At 43.1% G+C, this 12,092-nt stretch overlaps 1 protein-coding gene across 3 annotated transcripts in view; it reads left to right on the forward strand.

The window, feature by feature from the left end:
- Window positions 1-356: 356 nt before the first annotated feature.
- Window positions 357-12,092, forward strand: part of FUBP3 (far upstream element binding protein 3) — a 59,105-nt gene continuing 47,369 nt past the window's right edge. The window contains exon 1 of one of the 3 annotated variants that reach the window (XM_049896993.1): window positions 357-592. In XM_049896993.1, the coding sequence (XP_049752950.1) occupies window positions 509-592 (84 nt within the window). In that variant the 5' untranslated portion in view covers window positions 357-508. The remainder of the gene's footprint in view (window positions 593-12,092) is intronic. The other 2 variants (XM_049896992.1, XM_049896994.1) reach the window with 2 other exon arrangements.

Consider the following 12,092-nt stretch of genomic DNA (forward strand, 5'->3'; position numbering starts at 1 on the left):
CTGTCCCTTCCCCTCCACAACTCATTCTGGGTCCCCATATTCCAAGCCAATGGCTATTGCGAGGAGTGGTTGCAGGGGTCAGGTTTTTAGCGAACCACGGCTGCTGGGTGCTGTCATGGGAAAGCCAAGGCACTCCTCTCTGAGATTCCAAACGGTCAACAGCTAGACACCTCGGGGACACCTCGGAACCTAAAGGAGCTGTCACAACATTATCGCTGGCCCTGGACAAAATCGCGTCTGGGAAACGCCCCTCGGGATCCGACCGCTACCTCGCGCGTTGGGCCCGCCTCCCGCGCCCTTGGCCCCGCCCCCAGTATCCGTCCGGATTCCAGTCGCTCGCCCTGACCCCGCCTCGCAAACGCGGCTCCTCTCGCATCCAGGGTCCCGGCTTCCCTTCCGCCGGAAGTAGAGTGATTTTCCCTTTCCGGCTACGGGTCCCCAAGCGGAGCGGGAGGCCGGACGGGGGAGGCGAGCGGCGGCGGCGGCGGCGGCGGCGGCGGGGGCGGTAATGGCGGAGCTGGTGCAGGGGCAGAGCGCTCCGGTGGGGATGAAGGCCGAGGGCTTCGTGGACGCTCTGCACCGGGTCCGGCAGGTACGGGCTCTGCCGGCTGGTGGGAGCACGAGAGGCCGAGGCGGGGCCGAGTGGGGAGAAGGGGGTCGGGCCTGGGGGCGGGAGGTAGCTTGGGCCGACGCCTCAGCTGGGCCAGGCCGTTCCGTGGGGTTCTTGCAGCCGGGAGGAGTCGGGGGACGAGGCGCCACGGGGAGGCCCAGGCCCAGCCTGTCGGGCGAGTATCCCAGGTGCCTGCAGCCGCTGAGAAAGGATTTGCCTGGGGTGCCTGGCCCCCGTCGCGCCCCCGCGCCGGAACCGGACTCATAGGGCAGTCAGCGTGGGATTCTGAAGTTCATGAGGGGAGGGGGCTGGAGAGCTGACGGTGAGGATCCGGGTGTAGACAGAAGGCAGCCGTTCCAGGCCCAGTAGCTTCTTAAAACTTGAAAAAACATCCTTCTTGGACTCTGTGTATTTCGAAGGTGGGGTGGAAGAAACTTGAGGGTATTTTATTTTTATGGGTACTTTTTGGAGGGGAGGAGTGCTAAATGGGTGTGAGTGGTCTCCAAGAGATAGGTTTCTATGGCCATAGTTTTACCTCTGTGTGGGCACTGTAAGTGGTACGGATTCATTCCAAGAGAGAAACTTTATCATCTGACAACTTTGTACAATTTGTCAGAGTTAAACGGGTTTTTAAGAGGTTGCAGGCTTCCCTGGAGAATGAATATGGGACCTGCCAAAATACTCTGGCTTCTGGCATGGTGCTTAGAACAGACTTTGTCCTTGTGTTGTGTAAAACTTACTGACAAGTTAGCGCTAACACTTAAACTTCGTCTGCTGAGTGTCTTACATTCATCACTTTTCCTATTTAATTGTAGGTGCACTAACCGAGACTTTGAAAGTTAAACTGTAACTCGTTACCACTAGGTTCCCGACAGAAAGCCGCAGGACTCATTGTGTCAGGAGAAGGTCTCCACTTGGGCACTTGAAGATAGGTCTCTACATCTCTTTCCAGTTTTCCAGGGGAGGGAACCCTGTTTTTCAGACACTGACTTTTTATTTTAATACTGATGCTCGTGTAGACATTATATCAGATCCCAGAACTTTACAAACCGGTAGTTCCACCTAAAATTTATCTGAGGCTTTGTTACTTGCTGCCTAGGCACCAGCCAGTACGTTAGCGAGTATCCATCTTCCTTAGATGTCAGAGTCGCCCAGTGGCTATAGTGGATGAACATGCCATCCAGCTCACCTTCCACCACTCTTCTTGCCAGTGCACTACAGTCCTCCCTACGATGCAGGTCCTGAACCTTGTTTGCTACTGGTTACTAATATGGAATGTCTTTTCCTCTGTGCTGATAAGTGACAATCATCTTGTTGGCCTTCTGTGTCAAGGAAGAATCCTAGTTACTATCTCAAAAGAGCTCAGATCCTCAGTTTGCAAAAAGCCTGTAGTTGAACATAAAATGAATTTTGAACCATTGTGAAGACTTTCCGCTTCTCTTGAGCCAGAGGTTGAATTTGTGTTGGACAGCCTGCTCAAGAGAGAGGGAGACCCCGTTGTTAAATGCTGACCTAATGTGAATTGTTGAAGCAGTGGTGTTTACTACTAGCAGTGGAAAACTTCCTTGGAAGTGTTCCCAGCTCTGAAATGCATCGTTGACTGGAGCAGTAATAAGGCTAATGGAGACAGTACTGTAAATGTATTACTTCTGAATGTTAACAGCTGGAGGTCAATACTATCTCCAAGGATTTGGTGGTCTTTAAAAACTAAACAAAAAATAGATTTGTGGGTAATTTTAGGTTTATAGATTTGCATTGGCTAAAAATGAAATGTTAGAAATCTGTAATGTGTGCTTATAGTAGAGTTTACGTAATAAGATCTTATATAATTTGGGTATCTGAATGGTGGTAGTTCTACTCCACTGTGTGCACACGTAATAGAGATACAGTTTTTCCCCAGGTAAAAGTGGGGATAAAAGGCAGTATGTGCTATTATTTAAATGATTGCAAAACTTTGCGCTGTCAGAGCTGTCAAACGTGTAAAGCTCTTAGGTATGATCATCACATGCTGGGGACTTAATCTGCAAGACCTTCATAAGTTTGTGGTAGAGCTGTAAGATATTTAATACTCAGTTTACCTAGTGAGCATGATAGAGCCTGAGCTAACCATGGTGGGATTTGAACCTCCAGTTTCTGTTAAGCCTGATGTGTAGAGCCTAGCACCTAATCCACTAAGCTTCCCTTCTGGCATCTTAAGGCCTCATATAGCCTATGGATTCTTTCTGACAAAGTGAACCACTTGTTATTTTTAGTTCGCTAGAGCTCGATAGTCTTAGACTGGAAAAGAATCTCTGAAGATGTCATAGAAAATTAAAAATTTACCCCAACAGTGTGAAGTCCGATGGCACAGATGGGTAATTTATATACATTCTGTAGGAAAGTCGGAAGTATGGAAATGTGATCTGATTTGATCCCATGGATGAAGATCTAAAACTGCTGGCAATTAAAAAACATCTTGTCTGTTTCTCCCAAGTCATTGGCTGGTTAGCAGAAAGTGTATCTTCCACTAATTGCTTAGAGAGGGCAGGGTCCTAATGAGGGCAGAATGTAGGCTCAAGTGCAGAGTAGATCATTTTGTTCCCTGGCCACATCCTGCACCTCTGTCCTGACTGTCTGCCTAAGTTACAAGGATGAGGAGATGATAGATGCAAATCTATTTTGTTTAGTTTTTCTAAATATAAAAATGTTCCCAGAAAATCCACTGCCAGTAGTTTAATAGCATCCATCATTGAGTGCAATCGCATGTTAAGAGGATGGTGTAACTCTGTAGTAGTATATTGTAGATTTCCAGCAGCCTTCCATGAGCTGGGCCAGCTGTCTGCTGCTCATCACCTAAACAGAAGAAGTTCTCTTGCCAAACTGCTAATGCTTTTTATGACTTTAAGCTCCTGTTTTGATCCAGACCCAGTCAGTGCCTCTGCATTGCACAACTCCAGAATATTTTCTTCATGTAGAATACAATAAAAATGGTGCTTCATGGAGTTGGGCATCATGGCAGCCCTGCACCCAATTAATTGTAATCAAGGTTACTGTCTGTTGCGTGGTCACTGGAAAGCAACCTTTTGACAGATTTCTGGACCTGCACCTTACTCTTTACTGACATCTTTTTGGAAATGTTGGTTCGTATGGTGCCACAGAAGTTCCACAGTCCTCCAGAAGATGCCTCCCAGAGGCACACTTTGAACCAGAGTAGTAGATGGTTTGGGGTGTGTGCTGTATACTTTGGGTAGATTTGGGACTTCCGTGGTTTAAGATGCTGGCTTTTTTACATAAGCACTGAATTTTCTTTAAGAGAACATTGTACATCCACCAGTAAAAGAAAAAGTTTCCATTCATTCGGTATTGGATACTCCTTGAGAGGTGCCTTTGCTCATTTAATATATGCAGTATCTGACTCATGGCAAAGGCAGGTGTGCTGAATGCTCAACAGATTTAAGTCATGCCGTGAGTCGGAATCGACTCGAGGGCAGTAGGTTTAGTGGGTATGCTGAGGACTGTGTTGTGCCTGCCCAGTGGTTGGATATCTCAAGTCAGCATTTCATGAGGGATTAACTCCTGCATGCACAGTCATTTTAGCTTTCCCAAACACTGAAGAAAACCAGTGTCTGCAGAAAATCCATGGGCTGCTTCTGTATCATTGCTTTGATGGGACCCAGTAGAGTACTCTGCAAAGAGTGAGTCCTCAGTAAAGGGTTTTGGTTGTGTCGCAGAGCCCATTTGGGTCACTGCCCACGTTAATGGAAGTTCTGAACTTAATGTTTGTTATCGAAAAGTAAAAGGTAAATGAACTGTATGCCTCCAAGGCTTTTCGCATTTTCAGCTGTGATGTCTATTTTAAAATATGAAAGCCATGTATACTATCAAACTTTGTTTTCTTCTGAGGTCACAGTTATCTTTAAGATATAAGGCTAGAGAATGGTGCACAGTGGGCCTGCAAGCATGCTTTGCTTGACCCACACAGTAACGACACTTAGAGATGAGAGTGATTTCACGTAAAAATTAAGGTCTCTAGCTTCCCTAAGAAAGATCTGGCCACACTGCTCTCACATGCTGCGTGGCAGCAGCTGCCCACTGCACAAGGCTTTGACCCTCCAGTTTGCCTTCATTCTTGCCACCTTGCTGTTGTTTTACACTGCCCATTGGGGTGCCTAGTGGACAGCTTTTTTCCTGATCGTTTTCCAAATTGTGAGCCGGTCACCTGTGGTTTTCATTTGAAGTTTCTAATGGAAAGCACTCTGGATGGAGAATTAGGAGATCTGAGTCTCTTGCAAGTAGCTGCGTGACCTTGGGCTGGGCCGCCCTTTCATGACATTTGATCTACAGGCTGTTAATATACCTTCTATGGAAAAGGGTTCATGAACAAATAAATTTGGGAAAATGCAGAGTTAAATAAAGGTGAATTGGCTTCTTTACTACAGGACTTCTCGGAACCTTTAATGTGCTTATGTGCATTGGCTACTATGAGAGTATAGGGTATGCATTGTAAATAACCTGAAGTTGTGGGACTTCATATCCTCTGTTTCATGGAACCAAATCACATCTTATGGGTCAAAGTTCAAGAAATGTTGAGCTAGGTCATCTCAACAGTCCCTTCAAGCCTTAACATTCAGGGCTTCCATCTAGTTGAATCTGGAAAAAATGTTGATCATGTTATGTTGGTTCTTTTGCTTTCTAATGGTTACATTGGATATCTCGCCTACCCATTGTTGAGTTGATTCTGGCTCACAGTGACCTGGAACGTTGGCCGTTTAAACCCACCAGCCACCCTGTGGGAGAAAGATGTGGCAGTCTCCTTCCATAAAGCTTTACAGCCTTGAAAACCCTATGGGACAGTTCTACTCTGTCCTACAGGACTGCTATGAGTTGTATGAGATTAACCTCCCCCATTGTCCTCCCCCCCCCCGCCCCCCAGCTTTTCTTTGCAATCCTTTTACTCTATTGCTTACCTTGGAATCATCCCTCTTGAAAATATTCTGCATTCAGAGTTTGGTGTAAAGACACTTGGGAAAGAATAGCCAATACAGGCCGTTCCTGGGTTACAAACAAACATCCAACTTACTGACAACTCGTACTTAAGAATAGACTGCAATAAAGCCTATTATATTAAAAATTTGAGTTAAATATATACCATGGTTCATAATAATGAATTCATGCATGTGATGTTCATGAAAACATTGCACAGTTTGCAAGTGTTTCATAAGTATTATATATGCATAGAAAGGTAAAATATTTACCAAGACAAACATACACTAACTGATGCTGAATAAGAACCATATGTACCTGTTCCAACTTACCTATGAATTTGACTTAAAGACGGATTTATGAACAGCTCTCCTTCGTAACCCAGGGGCTGCCTGTACATCCTTTGGACACACGAGCTACAGCTTTATTACAGTGCCCACCCAGATGATAACAAATCACTTGCAAGACTGAGTAGTGTTAATGGAAGTAGTGATGTGATCCACATTACCGATCATTGTTTGAGTCCATGGTTTCTTGCTAGGACTGGGTCTGTGCAAAGATAAATAAGACAAATTTGCAGCTGGTTTTGTCTTATCATGAACTTAGATCCTCACAACAACCAGGTGAGATAGGACAGGGACATTTCATATTTGAAAATTATGAGCCAAAGGGAAATAAAGCAGTTTTCTCAGAGGCACACAAATAGTTAATGTATGCGGTAGTTCTCGTACCCGTGTCTTCTGTGTTCTAAGAAGAACCTGGTTTCTAAGCAGAGGGACTTCAGTAGTTTTGAGGTCGCTGCAATAAAATCCAAACAAAGCATTTAAGAGATACTAGTAGAAATCAGACAGAACATAGAGGAGAAAACTTAAGGGACATGTTGACTTGCCCACAGTGAGTGTCAGAGCCAAGATTCAAATGCAAAACTAATGGATTTGCCTTTTGAGGGGGGCAGGGGGGTTCCAGCCAGAACTGTATTTCAGCTTAGAGTCATAACTGGTCATCTTGGCTTTTTGCCTATAGATGGACTTCTTTATACCCACTTCATATTCAGCACACAGTTAATGAGCGTCTTCTGTGTGCCATGTATGTTCCTTTGCTATGCGTTAGGGAAGTTGTTCCTTTTGGGACTCTGGAAAGCACTGGACCTTTCCCAAGACGTATTTAAATAGTTATGTACGTGATTTCAGGAAATTCATGAATTCTCTAGAAGATAAACCCTAAAGCTCCCAGTTAAGGAATGTTTGTCCTAGGGGGTACCAAAATGATTGAGAAAAACCCACTCTTTAAAGAGCTGTCTATAGTAGAGAGACAGTATAACCAATAACTTCTTCAATAAGGTGAGTGCTATTTAGAGGTAGTTTATAAAGTGTTTTGCAAACACAAATATGAGAGTATTTAATTCTTTCCAAGCATGAGTGGAATGAGGTTGTCAGGAAAAACTACTTAGAAAAGTTGTCATCTTATTTGATTGCCATACAGAATTCCTTGTTTTCGTTAATGCCTGTAAATAGGGCAGGATAAGCCAGGGCCTCATCTCTGGTGACAACAATAGCTACCATTCACAGAAGCCATGTGCTGGGCAAGCACTCTTGTATATGTTCTCATTTGATGGTCACAAAATCCCCAGGGGGTGCTAGAGTGAAGTGGTTAAGAGGGTAGGCTTGGAATTCAGACTGCACAAATCCTGGTTCTGCCACTTGCTATCTTGATGACTTTGGACAAGTTATTTAACTTCTCTAAGCCTCAGTTTCCTCATCTGTAAGATGGGAATTGTTGATGATAGTAGTAACTTTTGTAACAGCGGCTAATAGGAGAAGTTAGGAGATTATCCTTGGCATGGCGGGTGGATGGGTAGTGATTGAAGGGGACATGAAACAGGCTTCCGGGGAGCCGTTTCTTGATTAGGTGTTATTGACATAGAGACGTTTAGCGTGTGAAAATTCAGCAAGCTACAAACTTACAGTTCATGTACTTTTCTGTATTATCGTTACTGTTATTATATTTCAATAAAAGGTTTAAAAAAAAAATAGCAAGCATTTTTGTTCCTTACTGTGTGCCCAACATTGTTCTGGGTATTTTACATTTGTTATCTCCTTATCCCCACGGGTACAGTTCCAGGCAGACTGGCTCCAGATCCCACAGAAATAATGAAAATAGTAGCTCCCTCATGAGGTCACTATGTAGCTTAGATAAGGGCGCTGTCAAGCGCTATAAGTGCATTTTGAATCTTATATGCTGCTGTCTTCGGTGTAACAGATGAAGTAGTAGGATACAGAATTAGGACTTGTCTCCCCCACTCTCACATTCACTATGATCCCAGAAACTGTCTTCTGGGAGTTACTCTTAGCCCTGCCACATGCTGTTTTCTCTTGGTGTGGGGAGCAGAGACTTTCAGCTCAGCCCATGTATTTATTCTCCAGGGCCCAGGCAGTGCCGCTCTGGGTGACGGTGGAACAGAGGTTCCAGGGAAGCAAGTTAGATTCCCGCTTCCTAGCTGCTGGTGCGAGCTGTCTTCTCTGCTTGCTAGATCCCTGAGGATTGACAATAGCTACATGTAGTAGCCTGGACATAGTATATGGATGACTTCCAGCAGTCAGGTGGTTTTTCCTATTTCTGTTTATTATAGAGTTCTAGTAAGCATGAAGTTGTGGAAATATTCACAGCTTAATACTTAAATTTATAAAGTGAACTCCTCTGATTATGAAACCTGTTTTTCAGAGATATTAGTCCTGAAAATGAGCACTGAGAATAATTGCCATTATCTCTAACTTTAGTGATTTGCATACCACCTTTATGCCACATCAGTGAATGCTATCATATGTTATTTACTTAATATTAAATAAAAAGATTTATTTAAAACATTTTAAAAATAAAACTATCACAAATGGGAAACTTCCATGCATAGAATGTAACTGTAAGAACAAATATATATGTTCCTACATGTACCTCCCCAAATCACCTTGTGTAGTACTCTGGAAAAATACTGCTTCAGTCTGCCTCCACGTTTCACAGGTGTGGACACCAAAGAGTGAGGCCCTTGAAGGATTTGCCCAACAGCACACACCTGAAGAGCTGGTTGGAAAACCAGGACTCTTGACTGACTCCTGATCTAGTGCTCCCCTCCCCCATGTTTCCACTAACTACTGGCAGTGAAGGCATAGACATAAGTGTCTGACGTTGATTTATTTTTCATCTATCGCTGTGCTTAAAATAGCACAGGTAGTGTGATAACCCATTCTCTACTCACCCTGTCCCCCAAAATGGAACTCCTGTGGCAAAAAATCACTAACAGGGCCTCCTCAAGGTCGTGCATTCAAATAAGGACTGAAGTTTTTGTTGGAAAATTCTGGCTTCAGTGACTTTCTTTTCTTCTGGCCTACACCATTATTAACTGAAGACCCTGCCTTCTCTTACATCAGTTACTATTCAGAATTACCAGTTATGACATGAGGAATTGTTTGAGCTCTATGCACTAGAAATCATTAGGTTTTAAGTCCTCAGGAAATACATTTAAAAAAAAAAAAAAAGAAATGTGGAAGAAATGGAGGCATTCTATGCAGTGGTTAAGAGCATAGACTCTGGAGTCCTGCAGCTCTGGGTTTAGATATTATTACTGCCACTTACAAGATGTTCAGGCAGGTCACTCAGGCTCTCCGGAGCCCTAGTTTTCTTTGTCTTAAAATGGAAATAATACCTACCTCCTAGGCAGTCATCTTGAAGGATAAATGAGAATATTTTGAAAGTGCACAGGGTTGCCTTGAGTCAGGGGCTGACTTGATGTCAGCTAATAACAACAAAAAGCACATCATCAGCACTCAGTAAAACTTATTAAACATTTTAAATCATTTCTTAGAACAAGGTTGTATTTATATGAATAATGGAATATATTGTTTCTTTACACTATGTGGAAATTATAAGTTACAACATAACAAATATAAAATACAATGTAATAGATACTGTAACGGTGCAACTTACAGAATTCAAATGTGGTCTACCTGACTTCGGAGCTTCACCTCTTAACCATTATTCTGTACTGCTTCTCTTAGTGGAAATTTCCCAAATTGTAGATGAGTGAAGCAAGCATGAATTAGGCACAGACCTGACCACTTCAGTCACATTTTAGAAGAACATGTGTTGATTTAATCAAAGTTAGCAACAGGAGTCTTTTGTAACACTTCTGGTGTATCGGCTTTGGGAAAGAAGATAATATCCTAGCAACAAAAGACACATACTATATAAATTTTAAGGAAGGCCAAGGACTCAGGAATAACATTTTAACAACTTTGGAAGGAAGGAAAAAGACCAGGAAGCCAAGAGACACCCTCAAAAGGGAGTAGGGAGAATACCTCATGTGTAGAGCATAGGTTTGGGGTCCTGTCTTTGCATGTTGTTCGATGTGCACACTCTTGAGGGACTCACTGATAACCAGAAGCCCCTGCACTCCTTTTTTTTGTCTGGTTTGGGGTCATCTTTACTATCTGCTGTTAACATTTTCAGCAGTCTTTCAAAACAACTAGACCAATAATCTTGAAAGCCCCCAAGCAGCCTTTTACTGCAGTAGATGAAAGGGTCTCCTTGGGACACCAGCCATTGCAGCCTTCCCACCCTTTAAATCCACCTGCTTTATCAGCTGACGTAGCATTTAGATCTTAAATTAGTCAACTTTCACAAGCTCATCCAAAACAGATATGGAGAGCAAGATTGCAAATCTGTGGTTGAATGCTGTTTGGCAAGATTTATACAGCATTTTGTTTTAAAGCAAGTGACCGCTTGCCCTGAGACTTGGCCATAGGAGATGAGCTTTATATCACCAGTGTATTTTTGTATTCTAATTATCTAGTTTGTAAAAAAAAATTTTTTCAACAAACCCCTTTCCAGGCTACCATTATCTTGGGCACAGACTGATGTCAGCAAACTTTTGTTTTAAAGAGCCAGATAGTAAATGTTATATGTAAAGTTTGTGGGCCATATCATCTCTGTCACAACTCCTCACTTTTACGGTTGTAGTGCCAAGGTAGCCACAGACAATACAAACAAATGGGCTTGGCTTAAAAAACAGGTGGTTCTCTTGCCAGTTTGCCAACCTCTGGCCTGGACTATAGCAGTATTTCTTAAATGTCCTCTTCATCCTTTTCCCCTTACAGTCTGTTTTTCTTATAGCAGGCAAAGGGGTTTTTTTTTTTTTTTTTTAATTTATTGTGTTGAAATACATACAGAATTTGCCATTGTAGCCATTTTTAAAGTGTACATCTAGTGACACTAATTGCATTCACAATGTTGTGCAACCATTACCACTATTTATTTCCAGTACTTTTTCGTCATTCCAGACAGAAACTCTATCCATTAAGCAATAACTCCATTCCAGGGGGATCTTTAAAAATGTAAACTGGCATGTCACTCCTCTGATTTAAGACTTTCTAGTAACTTCCTATCATCCTTCCTATAAAATTCAAGCCCTTTGCTATGACCTATAAGGCCCTATGTGAACTGGCTCCTATCTACCTCTTGATACACACCTGGTTTCTTCCACTCTAGTAATGTTGACTTCCTTTCTTCCAACCTCATGTCCACCAAGCTTGCTTCTTAGGCCTTTGTCCAAGCTGTTCCTTCTGCCTGGAACACTTACTGTGATTTTTATATGGCCAGCTCCTTCTCTTCATTTAGGTCTCAGATCAGATGCCATCTCCTGAGAGAGGCCTTCCGTGATCATCCTATTTAAAGTAGCACTGCGTTGGGCGAATGTGCTGCAAAAGACCTCTTTAAAGTGTTGAAAAGCAAAGATGTCACCTTGAAGACAAAGGTGTGCCTGACCCAAGCCATAGTATTTTCAGTCGCATCATATGCATGCAAAAGCTGGACAATGAATAAGGAAGACCGAAGAAGATTTGACGCTTTTGATTTGTGTTGTCAAAGAATATTGAATATACCATGGACTGCCAAAAAGAATGAACAACTCTGTCTTAGAAGAAGTACAACCAGAATGCTCCTTAGAAGCAAGAACGGCAAGACTGCATCTTACATACTTTGGACATGTTGTTAGGAGGGATCAGTCCCTGGAGAAAGACATCATGTTTGGTAGAGGGTCAGTGAAAAAGAGGAAGACCCTCAACAAGATGGATTGACACAGTGGCCACAACAATGGACTCAAGCATGACAACAATTGTGAGCATGACACAGAACCAGGCAGTGTTTCATTCTGTGGTACAAAGGGTCACTATGAGTCAGAACCGACTCAACAGCACCTACCAACCAACAACAGCCTTCTAAGCACAATCTCTCTGTCATTATCTTGTCATCTAATGCTCATCATCCACTGAGTTGATCATGTTGATTGATTAACTTGTTTACTGTGTGACTTCCCATCAGATAGTGAACTCCAGCAGTGTAGGGGCCATCTTGTTCTTGCTCACCGCAGTAGCCCTATTTCCTAGAGAAGTGCTTATCACGTAGTTGGCGCTCACCATTTGTTGAGTGAATCACTTGTTTTACAACCGTGATACTTTTGTAGTGCTTTCTG

The sequence above is a fragment of the Elephas maximus genome, chromosome 9, assembly GCF_024166365.1.
Source record: "Elephas maximus indicus isolate mEleMax1 chromosome 9, mEleMax1 primary haplotype, whole genome shotgun sequence".
Taxonomy (NCBI): Eukaryota; Metazoa; Chordata; class Mammalia; order Proboscidea; family Elephantidae; genus Elephas; species Elephas maximus.